Source organism: Miniopterus natalensis, chromosome 15 (assembly GCF_054644295.1).
Source record: "Miniopterus natalensis isolate mMinNat1 chromosome 15, mMinNat1.hap1, whole genome shotgun sequence".
In the NCBI taxonomy this organism is placed as follows: domain Eukaryota; kingdom Metazoa; phylum Chordata; class Mammalia; order Chiroptera; family Miniopteridae; genus Miniopterus; species Miniopterus natalensis.
In genome coordinates this window covers 30,125,973-30,149,549 of record NC_142095.1, presented here as the reverse complement: position 1 = coordinate 30,149,549, position 23,577 = coordinate 30,125,973, and the positions used below count along the sequence as shown (strand labels likewise).

The 23,577-nt window shown below is 39.5% G+C and overlaps 1 protein-coding gene and 1 long non-coding RNA gene across 4 annotated transcripts in view; one reads left to right on the top strand and one right to left on the bottom strand.

Moving 5' to 3' along the window:
- Positions 1 to 18,700, bottom strand: part of NR2C2 (nuclear receptor subfamily 2 group C member 2) — a 75,171-nt gene extending 56,471 nt beyond the window's left edge. For 2 of the 3 annotated variants that reach the window (XR_015715710.1, XM_016209882.2), the window contains exon 1: positions 4,024 to 4,124. Coding sequence is in view for 1 of the 3 variants with exons in the window: in XM_016209882.2 (XP_016065368.1) it covers positions 4,024 to 4,083 (60 nt within the window). In the remaining 2 variants the exon portion in view is untranslated. Of the gene's footprint in view, positions 1 to 4,023; positions 4,125 to 18,658 lie in introns of those variants that run through there. The other variant, XM_087824977.1, reaches the window with a different exon arrangement.
- A 267-nt stretch (positions 18,701 to 18,967) lies between these two features.
- On the top strand, positions 18,968 to 23,160 carry LOC148091435 (uncharacterized). Its single transcript, XR_015715711.1, has 2 exons — positions 18,968 to 19,225; positions 20,208 to 23,160. It is a non-coding gene; the product is annotated as an uncharacterized LOC148091435 (long non-coding RNA).
- Positions 23,161 to 23,577: the final 417 nt, after the last annotated feature.

Sequence of the window (23,577 nt, the reverse complement as noted above, 5' to 3'; positions counted from 1 at the left end):
ACACTGGAAACCTGAAATCTGAGCAATGACTTTGCTTTCTCCCACTTAAGGATGTAGCCTTGCTAATACTGAGTTTTGCTGAGGAGCTGGAAAAGCCCTATGTTTTTAAATATTCCCTTATATAGAACATTAAGTTTTCTGCCATGGTGATGCAAGCCCTAATGATAAAAAGAGTAATGGGGTTGTAAGAATTTGGCTATTTTCTCAATGATGACAAGACCTTCCTATTCAAAGAGCATCTGATAGCTGCAAGCCCCTTACACAGGCTGGGGCCCAGGAAAAAGTATTGCCAAGATCTGTAAAGCCACCTCACTTACACTGTGGAAACATAAAGCAACTTATACTTTGGGTCTACCAGTGGTCTATTTCTGCCAATCAGTAAGTGACTCAAAGTGCTCCAACACTTAACTCCTAAATTTTTCCTGACTCAAAACATCTTATAGAGTTGAACAGTGTCTTTACTTCATTTAGGCAATGATGAAGAAACACACAGTTTATGTATTTGTCTGTGTGTGTCTGTTTTAAATTTCCAGTTAGGGAAATCTTAACTGTTTAAAAAATACTGAAGCCCTTTAGAAAATTTATTTCATAGATATAAGCAAAATGCTACTGCTGTTAGATATGATCAGTCTTCCACTGCTTTGATTACAAATTCTCAACTGTCAATTATCCCCTTTTAAAAAATTAAACATATTGTTCTTTATCCATAGTCAATTCAACAGTACATAGATTTAGCAGAACCCTGGATTCCATACTTCTGATACTCTGACACTGAATCAATAGTTTTGTTTAATTTGTTTAAATAAGAGTGTTCTTGACTCCTAAAATGTGTTACAATTAAAATTTGGAAAATGACAATATAAAGATAATTGTCTTTATAATCTAGAAAACTAATAGTACTATTAGCATTAAGGATATTTTAAAAAATGAATCTATTGTGTAGTGGCTAAAAGCTGGGCTCTGAAGTCACTCAGATATGGGTTTGAAACCTGGCAAAATAAATCTCAGTTTCCTCTCACTTAAAGTGGGGAAAATAATAATGCTTTCCTTACTGTGTTAATGAAAGTATTAAATGAGATGATGGACTTAGTATAATACCGGACACACTGTATCATACAGTACATGGCATACAGCTAGAGATAAATATCAGGTATATTTATGAAACTGAAATCAAACTTTACAGGGTGGGCAAAAGGTTTACAATTGTGAGTGAGGTGTATTATTAATTATTGTATTATTTCTTTATAAACTGTAAACCTACTTTTGCCCACCCCATATATACAGTCACACACTGCATAACAACATTTTGGTTAACAATGGACTATATATAAAATGGTGGTCCAAAATAATTACAGTGGAGCTGAAAACTTCCTAGTGACTGCATTACTCACGTGTTTTTGGTGAAAACCTACTGTGCTGCCAGTCATATACAAGATGGTACATACAATATATACAGTATATAGTACTTGATAATAATAATAAGCAACTATGTTATTGGTTTATGTATTTACTATACTACACTTTTATCATTATTTGAGTGAACTCTTTACTTCAGCCTCATACATCTCACGTTTATCGTGTCTCCTGATTGTATCATTTTCTCTTTTGATTTAATTTCATGTTGTTTTGTATAGTAAGATGCTGTACAGATGTGTAGTCTCGGAGTAATAGACTATACCAGCAACTTCCAACTGGTGTGCTGCAAGAGGTATACTGGTGTGCCACAAGAAGTTTTAAAACATGCAATACCTATTTAGTCGGGCACTGACCTCTTTTCCCTTAGACTGACAAAAGCCAACACAACAATAGCTGTACGGTGTGAATGAATCAAAATTATACCTATTTTTTTGTCAGATAGGCAAAAAATATTTTTTTTGTGTGCCGCAGAATTTTAGTAGTTTATGTGAACCATGAGATGAAAAATGTTGAAAATCGCTGGACTATACCATATAGCTCAGGCATGCACAAAGAAGGTAGGCTATAATATCCAGGTTTGTGTAAGTACATCCTATGATGTTTGCACAACAACAAAATTGGCTAACAACAAATTTCTCAGATTGTATCCCCATTGTTAAGTGGTACATGACTGTAGTTCAAAGTTATTAAGCTCAAAATTTCAAAGAATACACAAACATACCTATCCCTCAAAATAACAGCAAAGAAATCTAAGGACTATTTTAAATAGGAAGATTGCTTTTGCACTCCTATTAAGAATGCCTTCTCTTATTTTGGAAATCTCCTAAAACTGCACTTTTTGCCATGGGTAACAACAGTTGCACTAAGTTAATACTATGTGAAATTCCATTTCCTGAAGGAAATGAGGTACCTGACAGAAAATTTTAGGTAGCAAATTTTCTGAATGCATACACAAAATATATTTACCTATAAGGTACTATAGGTTAGCCCTATAGGTTGCTAAACTAAACTCTTCCCCTAAAGAATTAATGATAACCTCTTTACAGCAGTGATCCATAACTAGTCTTCAAATCAGCCTCAACTGGAAACTGTATTAAGTGCAAAATAACCCTAAATATTTGAAAAACACACACACCCCAATGGCTTTCAAGATAATTATTCCTATCAGAAACGAAAGCAACAAATAACCACAAGCATTTTGATAGTTGATAGGCCTTTCAAAAATATACTAAAAAATGTATAAAACCCATCTGTTATCATCTTTAGTTAATATTAATAATTATTTGCTGGAGGAAGGGGATGATTAGTTACACTGTTGCCTTAAATTTCATGGTTGATCTAAAATCTGAAAAATCTGCTCACTGCTTTTATTGGTTTAAACTAGCATGTGTGTGTTTAGTTTTTATTTTTAAAAACCCTTTCTTTACATGTCCATTCTTTGATAAATTTGCATCTTTGCCCTAGAAATATGAGTACTAATGCAAAAATACAAAACTGAATCCTTCTAATGGCTCCTGGTTGCAATATGATGCATGGTTTATTGGAGGAGCTTTGGAAGAAGTGAAACAGAATTGGGTCACTGTGCCTTTGGCCAATTATTTGTTTTTGAGCCTAGGTTTCCTCACTTATGAAATGGGAATAATTGATCATACCAACCTCATACAGTTGTTGTAATGACTGAAGTCTTTGCATAGGACCTGGTACAGAGTGAAAAGATCTGGCCCTATTTTTCTCCTTTACACATCAAGTTGCCTGAACACACAAAGCTATTTCATGTCTTTTTATAGGTTTCTGACGTCTGCCACCCCACTTCCTCGTGTCTGTCTGACAAATGTTTACTTGTTATTCAAGACCCATCTCCAGGATCACCTTCCTCACATGGAGTTGTACTTCTCACCCTGCTTTATAATTACTTTTTAACCTGCTCGCGAGAATGCTAAAGGAAGGAACAATGGCTCGTTCACCCCCATACTTCTCAGCACTTAGCAAAATCCCCAGTACATGACAGATGGTCAGTAATGACTGCAGAATGCACAGAATCAGGTTTTCTACCATACTACAATATTAACAGTGTCAGATGTGGAATAAACTAAGACAGAACCTTGGAATTAAAGCTGTACTCACGTTTAGCAAGCATCAGATTCTCTTATCTCTTAGTTCAAGGTAAAATTTTTATTTTCAAATTTTTTTTTTTTTAATATATCTTTATTGATTTCAGAGAGAGGAAAGGAGAGGGAGAGAGATAGAAACATCAATGATGAGAGAGTCATTGATCAAGCCCGCAACCTGGGCATGTGCCCTGACCGGGAATCGAACCCTGATCACCTGGATCCCAGGTCGATGCTCAACCACTGAGCTATGCTCGGCTGGGTAAGGTAAAATTTTTAAAAGTTACCCACTGTATGCAGCTGGGCTACCCTATTCATGCAAAGAAATGGTAAATGTTCTTGATATTTTCATTTTTTCTTCCATGGCAGCATCATCCTGCTTTAGATTTAGATTGCATGCTAACTTCACTGGGGCTCTTTTCAAACAATAGAGCACACTGATGTACTTTTCCTTTCAAAAGCAAGGGTGCCAGCTATTGTGCTAGCCCCTGTCACTCACCTCAGCCACCTGCTGGGTCCCCACTCTGTGCTGAACCAGCCCCTCCATATTTGTAGCCATGGTGAAGCAAGATCATTAGAGAACCTGTTTGGAAAGATGCAGCAACTTCTATCAGGTGGGGAGAAACCAGGCTACTTGAAAAATATCAGCAATCAAAATTCATCTTTGGTAATGCTTTGTGCAGATTTTGCCCTCTATAGAAGACAGAGCCAGCAGGCTAAGGACACATATGGATATGCTGCACCAGATTCTTCAATTACAGGTACCAAAATTAATTAGCAGAAACACTTCAATATGGAAACAAGACTTCCCCTGGTAAATATAGACAAAGACGAATTTGGAACTTTTAACTATCAGGTCTCCTGGGTTGTAACAGCTTGGTTCACCTTTCAGAGAGGTGGGAATCACACCTTTTTGTTTCACTCCCTGTCACATTATGCTGAATAAGAAAGTGGCTATCTGAGAAAGGTGTGAGATCAACTTCCAATACAGAGCACTAGATTGCTATCATCAACTATACTTCTGTTACTAGTGACAGTGTGAGAACCTGCCCAGGTGCTAAAACACCTCCCTCTTAAAAGGCAAATACTATCACTAACAAAGAAAGAAGTAAAGACGCTGCATTATTAAAGTGGTACCCACAAATTTATCAATTTATATTTTTAAGTCTTCATTAAATTAGAAAAACAGACAATTCAGCTTCCTATTAATAGAAAAAAATAGTGCGATCATTTGTAAAAATTGAGGATGATCATCTAAAGATCAAAAATTGTGCTAGTCTCTTGAGTAGGATCATTTGAGTACTAGCACTTTTAATGAGACAGACCCCCTGGTCTCTTCAGTTCATAAAACATAGCTACCCTGAATAGTCCCTAAACCCTTTCCATTATAATACTCTACCGCAAAAAATTCAGGATAAAGGGATTCCACTTTGTACCTGGAAAAATCAGAAAGACTTCATTTTTGACTACACAGGTCCCATGGTTAATAGAAGAACAAAGCTCTGGTATTTATTTCCAGTGTTTACATATAAAAACTATATGGTACTACTGAGTATACAATATACACAAATGCATATACAGTTCATTTGCTTGGCTCTTCCTCAATCACAAACTGGACTATTTTGCAATGTAATTTTACAAACACTTTCCTGTAGTTCTTACCTAAAATATTATAGTACTTATAAGCACGGATCTCTATCAAGTTCTTTCACTCTCTGGCGACTTTCTATATCATTCTATCCACTATTAGATGGCCCCTTCTATGATCATAAGTCCCCCTCAGATTATTTTATTGCTCAAATAGTAATGAGAGAGATGGGAGCATGAAACCGTGATTGAAAGGTATAAAATAACTGGCCCCTGTCTTCAAGGAGTCAAAATCCTATAAAAGCGGGTACTGTAGCAACTGCCACAAGGATACCAGGTCACCAGTGTCAGGGATTCATCTTCACATAAGAGTAAATGGTCTGAAATTACAGAGGTAGTGTTTCTGGTTATTTATTCTTTTTAATAAGTAGTTAAGACTTTTAACCTTTATTTGTTTACTTTTCCTTGTTTCTAGAAGAAAAAGCATAGAGAAACACTCTGGTCTTTTCCCCTAGTTACAATTTGGTTACAACTAATAGAGAAGGAAAAAGCATAATTTCACATGTACCAGAAAAGTAAATTGACTGTTGTTAAAAACACAATTATTGCATGTGAAAAGTCTAGAGTTCCATTTTTCTCTCAAAACAACTCTCAAAAGAACTCTCTAAGGAATAAAGTGGATAAAGACAGCCAATGTTATAAGAAATAAAATCCAAACATGCAGCTGCAACTATTAATTTTATCACTTTTAGGTGTTATTAGCATTTCTGTCACTGTTATTAACAGCAGTTTGATGCAAGAAATATAAGAATTTGAATATCACAGAAATATTATTAGGGAATATTATTATTTAGTATAGAAATAAGAGTGCTAGAAAGGCCTATCTTTCTATTCGGTTTCCCTAAAAGAGGTAGCTTCATCCTTCAAGTTTTGAGTTGAAGTAGATTTAATAGATGACTGACTGCCTGATAAAGATGACTTAGTAACTCAGAAAACCGTCTGTAATGACTCACTTTAACACTAAATTTACAGGATCAACCAACCTCGCATAGAGCTTGCGGGCTCCAAGATACTGCGTACGACCAGTGATTCCAGATATTAGGTCATGAAGAAGGGTAGTCATTAAGATGTTTAGCTTAGAAAACCTAAATATCCTAGATATTAATTCTTTGTTGATCATAAATTATAAGTATCTTCTGCTCTGTAGCACATCTATTTACTTTCTTTATGGTGTCTTTTGATGAACAGAAGTTCCTAAATTTAATGAGGCTGAATTTGTCACTCCTGCCTTTTATAGTTTATATTTTTATGTCTTATTTATAAAAATCCTGTCCTACCTGAGGGTCAAAAGTATAATGTTATGCCCTGGCCGGTGTGGCTTGGTTGGCTAAAGCATAGTCCTCTGCATCAAAGGATCTCAAGTTTGATTCCCACTCAGGCCACATACCTAGGTTGAGGGTTTGATCCCCGGTTGGGGAACATGCAGGAAGTAGCCAATCAATGTTTCTCTTTCTCTCTCTCTCAAATCAATAAAAACATATCCTTGGGTGAGGATTAAAAAAAAAAGTATAATGTATTATAAATGCTTAAGAGTTGTCCCTCACATTTAAGTCCTCAATCCATCTACAAATTGATTCTATGTGTGGATATAATTCTAGGTTCTCTATTCTATTCCACTATTGTTCTACTTACCTTTCTCCATGCCACTACCATTAACATATTACTGCAGCTTTATAATAAATCTTGTTCTCTGTTAAGGCAAGTGCCCCCCTCTCCCCATCTTGCTCTCCTTCCCACACCAACTTCCTAGATCAGCTAAAACACTCACGACCTGGAGCAGCAACCTTTTTTTATACACTTAATTCTTACAATTCTTGATCTCGCTCTTGGTTTTCTGCCTCCAAAGCAGCTTCAGGCATTATCAACAGCAGCTTTGGAACTGCTTAAAAATGATCAAGGAGGAATGTACACCTTCTGGAAAAATAAGCAAAGACAAAGAGTGAGAATGACACAGAGAGAGAGAAATTAAAAGAGAAATCCTTAGGTGACATCAGGAAGTGAGGGAAAATATTTAACTCAAGTGCATATGTTTAAAAAAAAAAAAGATAATACCATGGGGTAAGACTCTTAACCTGAGAGCTACCAGTGACAGGCAGTCCCTAAAGACAGAAAGACCACATAGTAGGAAGGAAAGGTAGAGCACTCTGAAAATGGCTGTCAATTAGGAGGTGTCCCCCTAGAATGAGAAGACCCAGGAAACAGTGTGTTTTGTCCACATGTAGTTTGAAAAACCAATCACTAGCACAATATAATTTTGCATCTGAAGTCTGAAAAAAGAACCTATTGCTTTGATACTACAGACTAGAAAAAACACTTAAAAACAAACTTTTTGGCTAGTGGAGCTAAGCATGATAACACTGATAGAAACCGACATTTACTGAATGATTACTATACATGGGGCACTGTATTAATAAGCACTGTGGACAAAACAACGTATCTCTTGGTACAGAAACCTGAAGTCTTCAAAGGTTGGTCCTTGACCTATTCAGCTTTCTTACCTTTGAAGATTGCTCCCCCCCACAATAATGTTTCCAGAAAAAAACAAATATCTTAAGTAAAAAAAGAAACAACTGCTATAAAATATTTTCCTGATAGTTTAAAACTAATCAAGTTCAACAACTACCAATCCTTTTTAAGTAATTGCTATGAAATAGTAAATGAACTGACTGCTGAGAATAACAATAACAAGAAGAGGAGAAGGAGGAGAAAGTCCTTGTCCTTGAAGAACTTGAGAAGGAAACCAATAAAAGCTATACAATGTAAATGTTACAATGAGTATCCAAAGGAAGAAGCATCTCCCTCTGCCTGTGGGAGCCAATGATAGTTTTATAGGAGAGGAGCTGGGTCTTGAAGGAGGAGTAGAAATTCTATAAGCAAAGAGGAGAATGGGGAGAGTTCTAAGCAGAGATGACAGCTCATACAAACTGGCAGGTATGAAGAAGGGCATATTTGAGGAACAGCAGGAAATCTGGGGGGGAATTGTTGGAGAGATCACGGGAGGAGAGAGGTTAACACTATAGATAACAACCACTAGAGGTTTGGCAGAAAAATGAAGTGATCGTATCTGGATCTTCAAAAAATCCTTTAGGCAACAGCATGGAGATGATAGAGAAGGAGAGACTGTACATGGAGGGACAGTTAGAATGTGGTGGCAACAAAGACTAGGAATGAAGGCATAGTCTTAAAACTCAATTTCAACGTGAGTTTTTCCTGTATAGCACACACATGATAACAGGACATAGTATATAAAAACTATAATACAGACCACAGGATGATGGAAGTAAAACTATTATTGCTTGGCGTTATGCAAGTGTAGGTTTTATAACATATTCTTTCAACTACAATGAGATCAATATCACTCTTTTAAATACAAAGAAGCAGAGAACACTATGGTGACTTTGAATCAGCTCTTCTAGGCTCACGAAAAGTGTACAGCTGACCAAACTTTGCAACCAAGATTTCTTTTGTCAAGCAGAGCTACAGACCCCACTGGAGTGAAAGCTGGGCTCTGACTGGGATCACCTGAATACCCAGTAAGTTGCCAGGACAGCTCAGCTATGTTCTCCACAGGGGCAGGCTTAGGAGCCAGAGTCTCAAATAACAATAACAAGCCCTGGGACAAGGAAACTCTGTCTTTATTGATAGGAATGGGTGAGCCTGCCTTTCTTTTCACAATCAAGTGACTTACATGATCCATATTTATGTATTACATGACCCATAATTATATAACATTCAAAAATACCCACTGATATTTTCTCAGCTAAACAAATATACTGGGTTCTGAGGCTCTGGCACTAAGTTGATCTCTCTGATACTAAACAACATAAGGTTATTGTGAAGACTAGATCTTAAATATGTATATAAAGGGCCTAACACGGTGCCTGGCACATAACAGATATGTAATATATGGAAGCTACTATTGGTACAAGGAGATGGTGCCACTTCTACTTTCCCAAAGAAGTTTGAAAGCAATGATTCAAACTATAAAATGTATATTATACTTAGGAATAGGCCTCTTATTTTGACATAAGATCCACATGAAATTAACTATATTTATATGTATCATATGCTCATACAGCATTTGTAATTCATTGCTAAACTGTATAACTGGGAAAAATGAAAGGACTGAATTAGAATAAGTCTCACAAATATTTAAAAATAAACCAATACCTAATAACTATTTGCAAAATACTACATGGGTACAGAACTTCTTGATAGGTCCAAAGTATTCAGTGTAAGTTTTGTTATGCTGTGATTGTCAGTCTTTTTATTTATACTCATGGGAAAATAAAAACTGAAGAATCTAGATAGCCTGAGAGAGTATTTAAAAAAAGAGAGAAATACATAGCTCAAGATTTGAAATCACAGATCAAGACTTGAAACCAGGAAATGGAAATCAAGTGGCAAATTTAATATAATACAAATGTTCACCAAAAGAAAGGCTCATGGGGATGCCTCTAAGGTTAGGTTCAGATATACATCCTGCCACTTCAATCAGAAACCCTGACACTATTTAGACTAAAAGATTACTTGCTTTTAGGTCAGGTGACTTCCTGCCCTCCACAAGAAACTTATTACAAGTTTGGACTATAAGAAGGGGGTAGCAATAATACATGTGTGCTGGGGCAGAGAAGGTGAGGCGGTGAAGAGTGAACAGTGGGGAAAAGAAGTGGTTCTCATCTATGGAGTCCCCATGCTACCAACCAGGCCAGTGCTACAATTTTCTGTGTGGAGACTTCCCCTAAAAATAAAAAATCATTGTACATTGCATGATTTTCCTCACCTTCCCAAGGGTACAAGTGTAAGGGTGATAAGAAATCTCTTCATTTCTATTAGTGTAAGTCAGGGATAGATAGATGAAAGGAAAGCAGGATAGACTTCCTGAGAATCTATAATGTGCCTTATATTAAACGAGGCAACATTTAATCCTTAAAATACCTCTCAGTAGGAATTATTAGCTCTACCAACACATACAGAAAAAAACAGACTTAGAAGTTTAATTAACTTGTTTCAGCTAGTCTTCCAGCTAGTAAGAGGTAGACCTAGGATTCTACTCAGATCTCTTTGACTCTAAGACCACAACATTTCCTCTCTACCACAGTGCCCTTCAAAATAACTTACCCCAAAAAGTCAAGAGGAATGAATTTTAAAAAGTGACAACAGACCAGTCAATTATCTAAGAGAACAAACTGTTTAAATCAATAAGCTAGATCATTTAACAACTTGTTTATACAACCACTAGTTCCTAAATACAGCAGGTCCTCGAATAATGTCATTTTGTTATAATGTAGATGGTATGCCCTAGAAACTTAACTCTTGTTTGTATCAAGTAGCCTATGGTAAAATTCGTTTCAAAATCTATTGACAATGTTATGTGAAGACTTACTGTATGTGCTTTATGTTTCAGTATTGCTCACAGAAGTTTCTGATTTAGCTCCACCAAGATAGTAACATGATGATTCTTTTGGAACTGAAACAGACTTTTCCTGTAAAATTTTACCTACATAATAATCATGTTGATTAAAATAGTGGGGATAACTTTACCATCCCTTTTAAAGTAAAAAATTTTTACTGAAGTACAACATGCAAATATAAAAGTGCACAAATCATAAATGAAACAGCTCAATAAATACTAAGTGAACACAAATGTAAACACCACTCAGGTCAGTAAAATATTACCAAAACCCCAAAAGTCTCTTTTATACCCCCCCATAATCATTTACTTACTCTCCCCCTCTCTTGACTTCTCTTATCATGGACTAGTTTTGCTTGTTTTTGAGCTGTATGTAACATTTGTGTGTGTGTGTGTGTGTGCCTTCTTTAGTTCATTATTTTTGTGATAACCATGAGTAGCTAGTTCATTTTCATTGCTGTATAGTATTACAATGTGTAACTACATCAAAACTTATCCATTCTATAGCTAATGAATATCTAGATTGTTTCTTGTTTGGGGCTCTTAGGACTCCTACTCCTATGAACATTCTTAAACGTGCCTTTTCATGCAGTGCTATTTTTCCTTCATTTGAAAATTCTCCTTTTTAAAAAAGCTTTTACTTCAGAAAATAAACATAAATTTAAATTTCATTTTTAAAAATCTGCATTGCATTAAGTAAGTCAAGAAACATGTTCTAATTGCCAGTCTTTTCAGCCAAGGGCGGACCTAGACTCTGCAATATGTGCTTTAAACCTTGGTAAATGTGTTTTTTTCAATTCCAGGCTTACTTAACTCACTAGTAAAAAGATGCATTACTGCAGAAGCAACAGGGGAAGGTGAGAGGAGAATGAGGGTGGTACACAGAAGCAGGCAGTTACTGAAAGTGCATGTGTGGGCATTCAAGTAAGAAACTTTTTTTTTTGCATAGCTTCTATTAATACATGAACAATAAAGGTAAATAAGGTGGCTCCCAGTAAAACCATGAAGACTTCAAGTTTAAGCCAGCACTGCCAGCCTCTTACTTCTCCTCCTCACTCTTCAGTAGCATTCACCCAATTTTCCAGGCCTCAATTCCCTCTTTTATACCTCCCACTAATCCAAACAGGACAGAGTGATATCCTCTTTTACAACTGGAATGAAATTCCTCCCTATCAATATGTTAACATTTCCAGGGCTTAGAATCTTTGGGGTTACTGTCAATAATGACTGAACAATGGGCTTCACCTCCTATTTAGGGACTTCAGGCCTCTTATTACAGTGGAAGAGGTAATTTTCATTGTCCCTAAAAAATCACACTTTCGCCCGGCCAGTGTGGCTAAGTGGTTGAGCATTGACCTTTGATCCAGGAGATAGTGGTTTGATTCGATTCCCAATCAGGGCACATGCCTGGGTGCTGGCTTGATCCCTAGTAGGGGGTGTGCAGGAAGAAGCCGATTAATGATTCTCTCATCACTGATGTTTCTCTCTCTCTCCCTCTCCCTTCCTCTCTGAAATCAATAGACATATTAAAAAAAAAAAAAAAAAAAATCACACTTTGTCCCTGAGGTTGGCTTTCATCATTATAGGCAACTTGGAGTCCAGGAGTAAATCACAACAGTTGAGAGCCTGAGCTAGCCTATTTCTTTCTTATCCTAACAATTCACTTCCCATCCCTCTGCTCCAAGACTCCCAGATGCGAGGGGTATGAATCTGCTCCTACTCTCCCCATTAACAATGCCTGTGCCAATGTCCTGATCTGAACTTTCACCCTCTCTATCCACTACCCCTCATCATCATTGTGAGCTATGCTAGCTGAGTTGCAATTCCCACAGTCTTGACTTTTGGTACAGAGCGCTCCTGCTGCTTAAATCTCTCTAGCATTCAGGGTACCTGAACAGAGTGGGGAGTGGGTAGCAGAAATAGGTTACAAGGGATATGGGGAAGGCATGGCAGGATGGGAGGGAATTACAAAGAGAATCGCAGCCTCCAGTCATGTTAGGTTGAAAGCAAATGCAACTCCAACAAATAAGAGCTTATCTTTTACAACGTGTGACAGGAACATGAATGTGTCTATTAAGTTAATGATGATAATCATACATGAAGGAAAAGTCAATATTATTTAAGTTCCTCATAACCGGTAATGAAGTATAAAGAGCTAAACTAAACTCTTGCAGAGGAGTTTTGCATCAAATGTAAGGCTGGACTTGAACTCGAAGATGGATTCCTTCACAGATTCTTCCTATGTGGTACTGGTTAAGGGGAACTAGTATCTGCTATAGAAGGTGCCTTGGGACTAAAGGAGCATACGGTATACAGGTGAGAGAACTTAAAAATAAAACCCCCTCATGAGATCCCTCAATATGTGGAGACACTAAGGCAACTAGACACAAGTACAGCCAGTGGGTTTAGTGCCAAGGCTGAAGGGGTTCTGCTCCACACAGGCCCACCTGCCCTGTTCTCTATGTCATTTGGACAAGTGACCCCTATTCCTTGCCCCAATCTTAGTGTTGGCTCCCCCCTCCCATTTTAAAAGTGGGAAATGTATAAGCCTCAGAGAGGCTACCCACTCAAGGTTCCAGAGACAGACAATGAACTGTTACTTGACTCCTTGGAGACAAATGTTAAGACTTCCCAGAATTCCTCATGAAGTGAGGTTATTACACATATGGGTTGTTGTTGTTCTTTCTATAAAGGCATGTTATGTTCATGAAAACAAAATTTCAAGGTCATCTTAAATGCAACTGTTGAGAGCAATAAATAATTTAATGCTGTAAGACAATATATAGCTTTTTCATTAAACTGTCAGTTCTTTGGTTATCCTGAGTAATTAATTCAAGGAATCAAAACTGTTGAATAAACAAGTGATATCCAAAAAATCCTATACAACATAGGAGAAAAAAAAATCCAAAACCAAAGAATAAAATAAAAGTGTGACTGTTAACTGGTTTTAAAATATTATAACATTTTATTTTTAAAATCAGTATTATATGGCCCTGGTCAGTGTGGCTTAGTTGGTTGAGTGACACTGCATGCACTGAGAGGTCAGCAGTTTGATTCCCGGTCAGGGCACATGGGGTTGCAGGCTCAATCCCCAGTAGGGGGTTCGCAGGAAGCAGCTGATGTTTCTCTCATCAATGTTTATCTCCCCACCCCCCCGCTCCCTTCCTCTCTCTCTAAAATCAATTTTAAAAACATTAAAAAAAAAGTATTATATAAAATAAATCAACAAAAACGTTCTATTTACCAGACTTTCCAGCAGAAGCTTGACATATACTTTGCAAAATCAGCTTTTAACCTTGGTAAAGCAATTAAAAAGTGATACTCAATAATTTTGTTACACAAATCAATTTATCTTTGGAAAGATAAATATTTAAAACTAATGGCTACATCAAAATTAAAAACTTCTGCACAGCAAAAGAAACCATCAACAGAATGAAAAGGCATCCCACTGTATGAGAGAACATATTTGCCAATGATACATCTGATAAGGGGTTAATTTCCAAAATATATAACAAACTCATATAACTTAACAAAAGGAAGACAAACAATCCAATTAAAAAATGGGCAAAGGACCTGAATAGACACTTCTTCAAAGAGGACATACAGATGGCCAAGAAACATAAGAAAAAATGCTCAAAGCCACTAATCAGAGAGATGCAAATCAAAACTGCAATAGGTATCACCTCACACCTGCCAGAATGGCCACCATCAACAAATCAACAAACTACAAGTGCTGGAGAGGATGTGGAGAAAGGGGAACCCTAGTACACTGCTGATAGGAACGCAGGCTGGGGCAGCCACTATGAAAAACAGTATGAATGTTCTTCAAAAAATTAAAAATGGAAGTGCCATTTGACCCAGTCATCCCACTTCTAGGAATATATCCTAAGAATCCTGAAACACTAATCAGAAAAAAATATATGCACCCTTATGTTCATATCAGAGCTATTTACAATAGCTAAGATCTAGAAACAGCCCAAGGGCCATCAGTAGATGAGTGGATAAAAAAGTTGTGGTACATTTACACTATGGAATACTACGCAGCTGTAAAAAAGAAAGGATCTCTTACCCTTTGAGGCAGCACGGAGACTATTACACTAAATGAAATAAGCCAGTTAGAGAAAGACAAATACCACATGATCTCACTTATAGGCGGAATCTAATGAACAAAATAAACTAACAAACAAAATAGATCCAGAAACATGTAAGCATGGAACAAACTGATGAATCTCAGAGGGAAGGGGGGGCAGAAGATTAACCTAAGACCTTATGCATAACCCATGGCCAGAGACAATGGTGTGGTGAAGGCAGGAGCGGGGGGAGGGGGTGAATGGGGGGAAAAGAGGGGGATATCTGTAATACTTCCAACAATAAAAACAAATTTTTAAAAATAATAAAAATAATGGCTACAAAGACTTTCAACTCTCAACTCCCTGCAAACCTACTTAAAGGGTTCTTCTCTGTTCTCTTATCCCTTGTGATAAAGACCAGCATTTTTAATTTCAAGAAAATCACACTGGTGCTTTGTTTCTTCAGTTAAAGTAAATGACATGATTATATTTGGGCTGTTTATTAATGAGCTCCATATGAACTCATTAACTTTCATGTAATTTACTTTGTAATGCAGCTCATTATTGAATTACCTATTTCTTGTTTTAAAAAACTAAACATATGCCCTGGCTCAGTGGTTAGAGTGTCAGCCTGTGGACTGAAGGGTCCCAGGTTTGATTCCAGCCAAGGGCACATACCTGGGTTGCAGGCTCCATCCCAGCCCTGGTCAGGGCATGTTTTGGAGGCAACCAATTGATGTTTCTCTCTCCCTCTTTCTCCTTTCCACTCTCAATGGAAAAAATATCCTCAGGTGAGGATTTAAAAAAAGAAAACAAACAAACAAAAATAACTAAACATAAAATCAACATATAAGTGGGTAAAGAGAGATTCATCTGCGTTATCCATATTCATGTCTGCTGTCAGTGCCATATGAGGGATCACTTCCTAAATTCATCTAAATACTGTAAGAGACATTTTATTGCTGGCAATGCTATCTGAATTGCCAAACAAGCCCCCACAAAAAGGTACCATTAATGAGCACAACTTAGGTATCAGTGATATCATAAATTATCAATTCATTCATTCATTCAACAAATAGTGCCAAGCACTGTGCTAAGTGCCGGAAGTATAATGATGAACAAAATAATTCCTGCTCTCATAAAGCTTACTGTATGGTAAGTGGAACAAATATCAAATCATCATATAATGGAGTATAATTACAAAGCGAGGCAAAGGTTATAATGGAAAAACCACAGTGTAGTCAAGTAAAAGAATCTGATCTAAATGGACACTGGCATGAGAGAGAGCTACTCTAAGGAAGTGATGCTTGAGCTGGGGGGGGGGTGGTGGGGTGGTGGTGTGTGTGTGTGTGTGTGTGTGTATATATATATATATATATAGAGAGAGAGAGAGAGAGAGAGAGAGAGAGAGAGGGAGGGAGGGAGAGAGAGAGAGAGACATGTGAATCCTCAGGCTGAGGGAACAGCATGTGAAAGGGCTTGGGGTTAAGGTAAGCAGCAGTGTCAAGGAAGTTAGAGCACAGGGGATTAGGGGTACAGGGATAAGAAAATGATGGAACATCTTAGAAAGGTTTTAAAACAGGTAGCTGGAAAAGAGGCTCCACAATTACATCAGTCTTAGTGGGGCTTGAACAACGTAATGCTTGTAAGAGTTTTGTAAATTGTAAAGCACCCCATACTTTTTGTTAGTACTATTAGTTCCACTACTTTGTTTTCTAAATAAATTTTTTGTCTGGATGCCAATTAACAACCAAAAGCAGAAGAGCCAAAACTAGAACCCCAGTGTTCTAATCTAGTGTTTTTCCCCTATACCACACTGACTAAAAATGTCACTATTTATATCCTTTAACTAGTCCAATATCTTTATCAGACAGCTAGTGCTTCATGACAATAATTATGAGTATTTACTATGTGCAAGGTGCTGTTGTTCTAAGCTCTTTATTTACATTAACTCATTTAACCCTCAATTCTAAAAGGAAGGTTCTATTATTGTCCAGATGAGGACACTAAGGCTCAAAAAAGTAACTTACCCAAAGTCACACAGCTAATAAATGTTGGCACTGTTAACCAACACACTAATTAGCTTTTGCTTTAGCTTTTGCTTAAAACATTTTGTATATGTATATATGCATATATGTATGCATATGTATGGGTGGTGAGAGGAAGAAAACAGAACTGCATAGAACCACAATCACATATACTTGAGGACATAGATCAGTATTTTAATCATCTCTGTATTCCCAGTCTAGCACCTAGTTCCTGGAGTATTCCTGGGGCTCAGCAAATACTTGATCAAGTGAAGATGAATATAAGGGGCTGACAAAGGATTTGCACCTGTGATTTTCTGAGGCTTTTCTCTCAAGTCATATACTCATCAGCAATTCATTTGATGGCTATATTTTCCTTGACTTTCTTTTTTATTGTTAAGTTGAAGATTTATTGTTACCTTTGTCATATTTCATAGACTTCAGCCTGGAAATAGAGTGGAATAATGGAAAGAACGAAGTAGTCCCAAACAATCTCCAGCCAACAACTGGTCTGTTCTCAATCACACCAAAAGCTTTTCCTCCTGGGACTTTACACTTGTGGTTCTCATTTTCTATCCTCCTGCCTTCCTTCGGTTCCTCCGTTCAAACATAACTTCTTTACAGAGGCCTTCTCTGATCACCTAATGTAAATTCGTCTCCTCATGCCTTCTTTAATAATCCAGTTTCATTTCTTCTCTGGAATTTGCCATTGTCCGAAATCATCTAGTTGTCTGTTCATCTCCATCCCCAATTCTAGGAAGGCAGAGGCCTTGTCTAGCTGGTTCTCTGGATGTATCCCCAGTGCCCCAACCTAAGCAAATAAGAATTTAGTCAACGAACGAGAAGAGAATTACCTGATTCACCTGTGTTCTCTCAAACCCTCAATATACTTAGGCTTTCCACTCCCGGTGCTTCTAAATCCAATTTTCAACAACACCACCATTTTTACATTACTTTGGGGTTCACAAAGTAGCCTGGACTCCATTTTCTGAGTAGCACTCAACGATCCTGAGAAGGAAGGTCCGGCCTAGCAAAGACGCCCATTCTCTCCATTTTACAATCTATGAAACTGAGCCGAAGAGAATTAGCCCGCGGCTGCGCCGGAAATACGGAAAGGGCCCTGAAAAATGTCCAGATCCCGAAGTCTTTCCCAGGAGTGAGCGACGTGGATTCAAGATGCTTAGCCACCTTTATTACTATTGTTCTCCATTACTCATCTTCGACGCGTTCCAGGCAGGGGTAAGCCGCCCGGCCCCTAGCAGGGTCCCGGTGCACCCCACACTCCAGCCCCGGCCGCGCCCCCCAAGACCCCAAAGCCCTTGAAGCCACGCCCGGCCTCTGCTCCCTCCCCAAAAGGACTCCCCGCGGGGACCGCCCTCTCCTGCCCGGGCCAATCAGCAGAACGTCGGAGGGCGGAGCAGCAGGTCCCGGCCCCCCCCGTCTGGGCATCAATTGGTCGGCAAAGCCGTCGCTCACGAGGTCGCACTCCGTACCCGCCTTCCACCCTCCCCTTCAAAAAAAACGGCGGTTGGGCAGCGGCGGCCGCCAACGGCACACGAGGAGCCGAGGGGCGAGGAGCCGGGGAGTGAGGGAAGGAGGGACTGCAGGGAGGAGGAGGAGGTTGACAAGGAGGAGGAGGGGAGCTCGGCCCAGCCAGAGCCATCTCCATCGAGCACAAAATGGCGGCGCTGGCGAAGGGCCAACTGTGAGGCGGGGCCGCGGCCATTCCCCCTCTATCCCCACCCTCGCGCCGGCCGGGCCGGCCAGGGGGCCCCGCTCGTTGCTCCCGGCGCGGGCGGGGAGGGGAAGGGAGCGGCCCGGCCCACTATGCAAAGCGTCCGGAGCCGCCGCTGCCGCCCCGTGGCAAAGGTAAAAGGGGTCGGGTTCAGCCGCCGCCACGGCGCCTCCATGTCCGCGCGCCAGGCCCGCCCCCTCCGCCGCCGGCCCGACCCCGCCCCAGCCCTTTTTCAATTTTACCTCAGGATTTGGCGCCAAAGCGACCTCGAAGCAGGTCCCGTGTCTGCGGCGGGCGGCCCCCGGCGCGGAGGGCAGGGCGCGGGGAGGCCGGGCTCCCGGCGTTGGCGGATGGCGGGAGCCCCGGGGCCGCAGGCTCGTGGGGCAGCGGGCGAGAGACGAGACGCCGAGGTGGAAGCAGGGGCGGGCCCGGGGGCGCCGCTGGGGTCGCGGGGAAGGGGGGGTTTGTTATTGTTTTTGTCAGTGAAAGGTCAGAGTTCGTGACCCCGGTGCCGCTGCCGCCGCCGCCCGCGCGCTGGTAGGAGGAGGGCGAATGTTCTTCTTCCTCTTCCCAGCGCCTGCCTCGCCGCGGCCGCGGGGGGCGGGCGAGCACGCGATTGGCTGAGCCACGCGAGCGCACCGGAACGCCGCGGCGGGCTCCGCTTCCTCCGGCCCCTGGCGGGCCGGGCGGCGGCAGCGGTAGGCCAGGTGCCTTGGTGTTCTCCGTCGGTCCCGAGGCCTCGAGCCGGGACTCGACACTGCGGTCAGACGAAAATGGAATTTAAGTGGCGCAGCCGTCACAGTGCTCAGGTAAAGAAAGGGTGGTTGGTCATTTTAAAAACCTGGGAACGCGGGGCACCACTATTCTGGTGCAAGCCCGCCCCTCCCTTGGGAGCGCGAGCCTCCAGGCTAGGCGGGGACTGTTCTCGCTGTGACATCCTTCACCACGGCCTCCTGCCGAGCTGGAGACTGTGTTTGTTGATTGAAGATTTGGTGACGCTGCAGAGCGCCTGTAGGTGGGAAGGGGGTGGTTTATTGTGTAGGTTTCAACTGTTCGGGCCCTACTCCGTACAGATGGTTTTTTTATTTAGGTTTTAAAGGTCCGAGGATGCGCCAGCTCTTGCTAGTTATCAGGTGAAGTGTTGAAATCCTTCCAAACCTATTATTTATGATCTCTTAGTGAACGGATGAACCAAATTTTGAGTCCGTGCTCTTACCCTCGCGATTTGGAACTAGTAGACAGTGATACGGGAGTATATTGGTTAGAGCGTCCTCCCGTGCATCTAAAAGGTTTCGGGTTCGATCCCCTGTCGGGGCACGGGGCGGGAGGCAGTCAATCGATGTTTCCCTCTCCCTCTCTCTAAAATAAAATAGTAAAATCATTAAACATATCCTCGGGTGAGGATTAAGAAAAAAAAAGTATATAAAATAACTTTGCAAAATAGCTTAAATATACAAGGAAAATTGCTTCTCTTGATCCTATGAATCTTGAGTTGTAGGCTTAGATATTTCTCTTTTTAAGTTACAGTTTTGACTTGCTTTGGAGGGTGCAGACCACTTATTTATCCTAGATGCCCTGAAGTGTTTAGGATGGACTCTCCTTGATTGTCATTCTCTGTAGGCCTAAGATCCTCTGCTAATTGATTTCTTTCCTGCACTTTTCTTGTTTATTATGAATGAGTGCTGTTTCCAAGATAGATAGGTTAATCTTAAACAGCTATTTGGGCTTTTGTCAGGGTGACCCCAACTTTGAGTATTTTGTCCTTAATCTTTTAATATTTCCATTTGATAGGAGATGCTTTAAACACATCCATTTTCCTTTCTTCCTTGTTGTCACCCTGCAATGAAGTGGAGAAAACAGTTAAATTTTGTAATATCATGATGACATTCTTGAAGTTGGAAGGGGCCTCAAGAGATGATACGGTCAAATCCTCTTCTGGCAGGAAGATTTTACAGGAGAGATGGATAAGAACCAGAAAGTCAAGTGATGTGCCTAAGGTAACAGTATTTTAATGGGCCATCCTTGTAGACATGAACTGCTTTGCAATTGTGGATTCTTTCTCTTTCTTTTTTTAAATGTTTTTATTGATTTTGGAGAGAGGAAGAGAGAAGTATCAGTGGTGAGAGAGAGTCATTGATCGGCTGCCTCCTGCAATCCTCCTACCAGGGATCTAGTCTGAAACCTGGTCATGTGCCCTGACTGGGAATCGAACCTCCATCTCCTGGATCATAGGTCAATGGTCAACCACTGAGTCACACCAGCTGGGCATGTGGATTGTTTTTCAAAAATTAAGTTTTTAATGTTAAATATCGTTTCTAGATCTAGTGTAAAAATTCACACATCAATGAATTTTGGGGTTTTTATTGCAGACACATTACAGTTGTACTAGATTTTGAAATGAGTACTAAACAATATGTCCAATGCTCAAAAGCTACCAGAGCAGTAAATGAAGTCAGGGCTCTGATGTAGTTTGACATTAAGGGTTATGCTATAAACTGTGCTGCATCTGTTTGCCCTATTTATAATAGTACTCGGTAAATTTTCAGTTAAAGGTTAGTTATTTAGTATTAAAAGTAGCAAGGGTTCATAATCTTGACCCACTTGAGCAGCTTTTCTTCCCCTGAAAACATGCACATGTAAACACAGATTGCAAATAACATTACTAGGTAATAAGCCTTTACAGCTGAGGTCAGCACTGACATTGTGCTATATTTTGCTCCATTGTGTTTTTGCTAGAAATCTTTTTGGTAAGCACTCTTTAAGTGGCTTTGTAACACTTGATGGATTTTAAAATCACAAAATATATTCAAGTTGTATTTTACTAGCTATACTTTTTTTTTTTTTTAACTGTCAATTATTAAGAAGTATCCATATTTGCATTAACAGTGCTTTTAACATTGTTCTGTCAACTTTTAAAACAAAGGCTTCTTGACTGGGGAACTGCTGGGCCCCTACGGGTTCTAAAGCAGTAAGCTTTGGGTGGGGCCTGGCATCAGCATTTCTACTGAGCCTGAATCACTAATCCAATTTCAAAAATATTAATTGACAAGAACCCCCAACAACAACAAACCCACAAAACTTTGCTTCACCTTTTTGAAATGCAGGTTAGGATAATTTTTCTTTTTTACTCTTTTACCATGCCTGAAGATTATTCATTCACAGGGACAGGGGACTCCACGGGAGTGTGAAATATCTGCCCTTGTGTGTGTATATAGGTCGTTCTGGCACCTACCTGGACTGTGAGTTCTGTATCAAGATGTGCCTTGTCCTTTTCTGTCTTAGCCTTTAACACAGTACCTACTACAAAGTGGTATGACGTGGACATTATTGAAAGAATGCTTTTCCCAACAACAGTGTATGGCAAACAGTAATCATATTGTCCTGTCTGTTTTTGTTTGTATTTTTACAGATGAACTCGATGAAAACAAGGTTTGGTGACTTCCCTGAGCTGGGATGTGAGCCTGGGGGCTTCTGGCTCCTTGTACAGTGCTCTGTGGATGAGACCCAGGTGTTCTCTTTGATCTTTTTTTTCCCCCCCACATGCTTAACCAGTCTGTTTTGCAGTCAATCATTAATTGACTTGCCTTTGAGCTTTTAGAGAGCAGGAACTATATTATATCATGAAGTTTCATTTTGTACCTAGCACAGAGTAAACTTTTTGCCATCTGAGGGTATTTTAAATTTGCATTTAAAAGATAAATGTTGAGTCGGTGAACATCAAATTTTGATTAAATGATAGTTGCAGATGCTCTAAGTTACTATTATCAAGGGATAGGGGAGATTTATTTTATTTGTAAGAGTACTGCTTTTGTGATAGCATTAATAATGGTTTTCCTTTTTATTTTCATAGACTAGGAAGGCTTTAATTACCTTCATAAGTACTTAATGTACATCTTTGTATCAATTTTTCTGTAATAGCTTATGCTTTATTACTATATATAGTAATATTTTATGAAACTTATGTTTATATCATGTAATTGTGACATGTTTATAAAATAAACTTTTAAACCTATAATTGTCATTTGCCTTGTTTTTTAAGAATGTGGAATCTGAACAGATGTAATTGCAGAATACCAGATTGCATGTTCCTTACATTTACATATTATCCTGTCTAATCTTCACAGTAATTATATTACCTTGTTTTTACAGCTAAAGAGGCTGAGACATTAAATAGAGGAGAATGTCTTCTCCAAAGTTACATGGCTAGCAAGTGGTGGAACATTTATTAATAGTTATTTCTGCTTATTTTTTCTCTTCTGTTCTTGAGGACTCTGAGGAAGGAAACACTCTCTCCTACTCACCTCCATGATTGTCCAAGTCAAGCTTTGTTATAGTAGAAGGCTAATTGGAGAGGTCTTAACTTCTATAAAAATGGCCCTTGTTTTTCCTAGGAAGAGAAAAGAGAAAGACTGACCCTGTGGTGAACTGGTCCAGAAGGAGGTGGGACACAGGAACACCAGAAGAGTGAATACCAGAGCCTCATCCAGCAGGACTTTTACTGAGAGTCATGTCCCTTTAGTTTCTGACCTAGGGTTTCCTGGGCCTTGAAAAGGTGTTATTTCCAAGTTGTACTTGGCTCAAATATCTTGAAGCATGATGTAAAATTAAATTATCTTCTCAAAAAATGTACCTGCTCTCAGTCCCCTGGTTTAGGATACGGATTGCTCAGAAGGATGTTTTTATTTTTTTTACTATTTTTTAAAGAGCCACTTTATTTGACACAAAATGAAAGTGAGTCACTTGAGTTCTTGCTGTATAGGCCGTCTTTTTAAAATGTTTCAAAATACTCACTTTGAACATGCTGCCAATCAAATGAAGATCTACAGATGGCATTTACCCCTTTTTTGCTTCATAACAAAAGAGGATCTGCAATCATTTTTATGGAAGATTATGTGATGGTCAAAGGGAACAGCTCATCTGATGGGCGGGTCAGCAAAGGATGTTAAGGATTTCTTAATATGTTTTTACTGATTTCAGAGAGGAAGGGGGGGAGGGGGAGAAACATCAATGATGAATCACCGGGGCATGTGCCCTGACCAGGAATTGAACCAGGACCTCCTGGATCATTGGTTGATGCTCAACCACTGAGCCACGCAGGCCAGGCAGGGTGTTTGGGGGGTTTTGTTTGTTTTTATTTTTCAAGTTACAAAAGTACATTTAT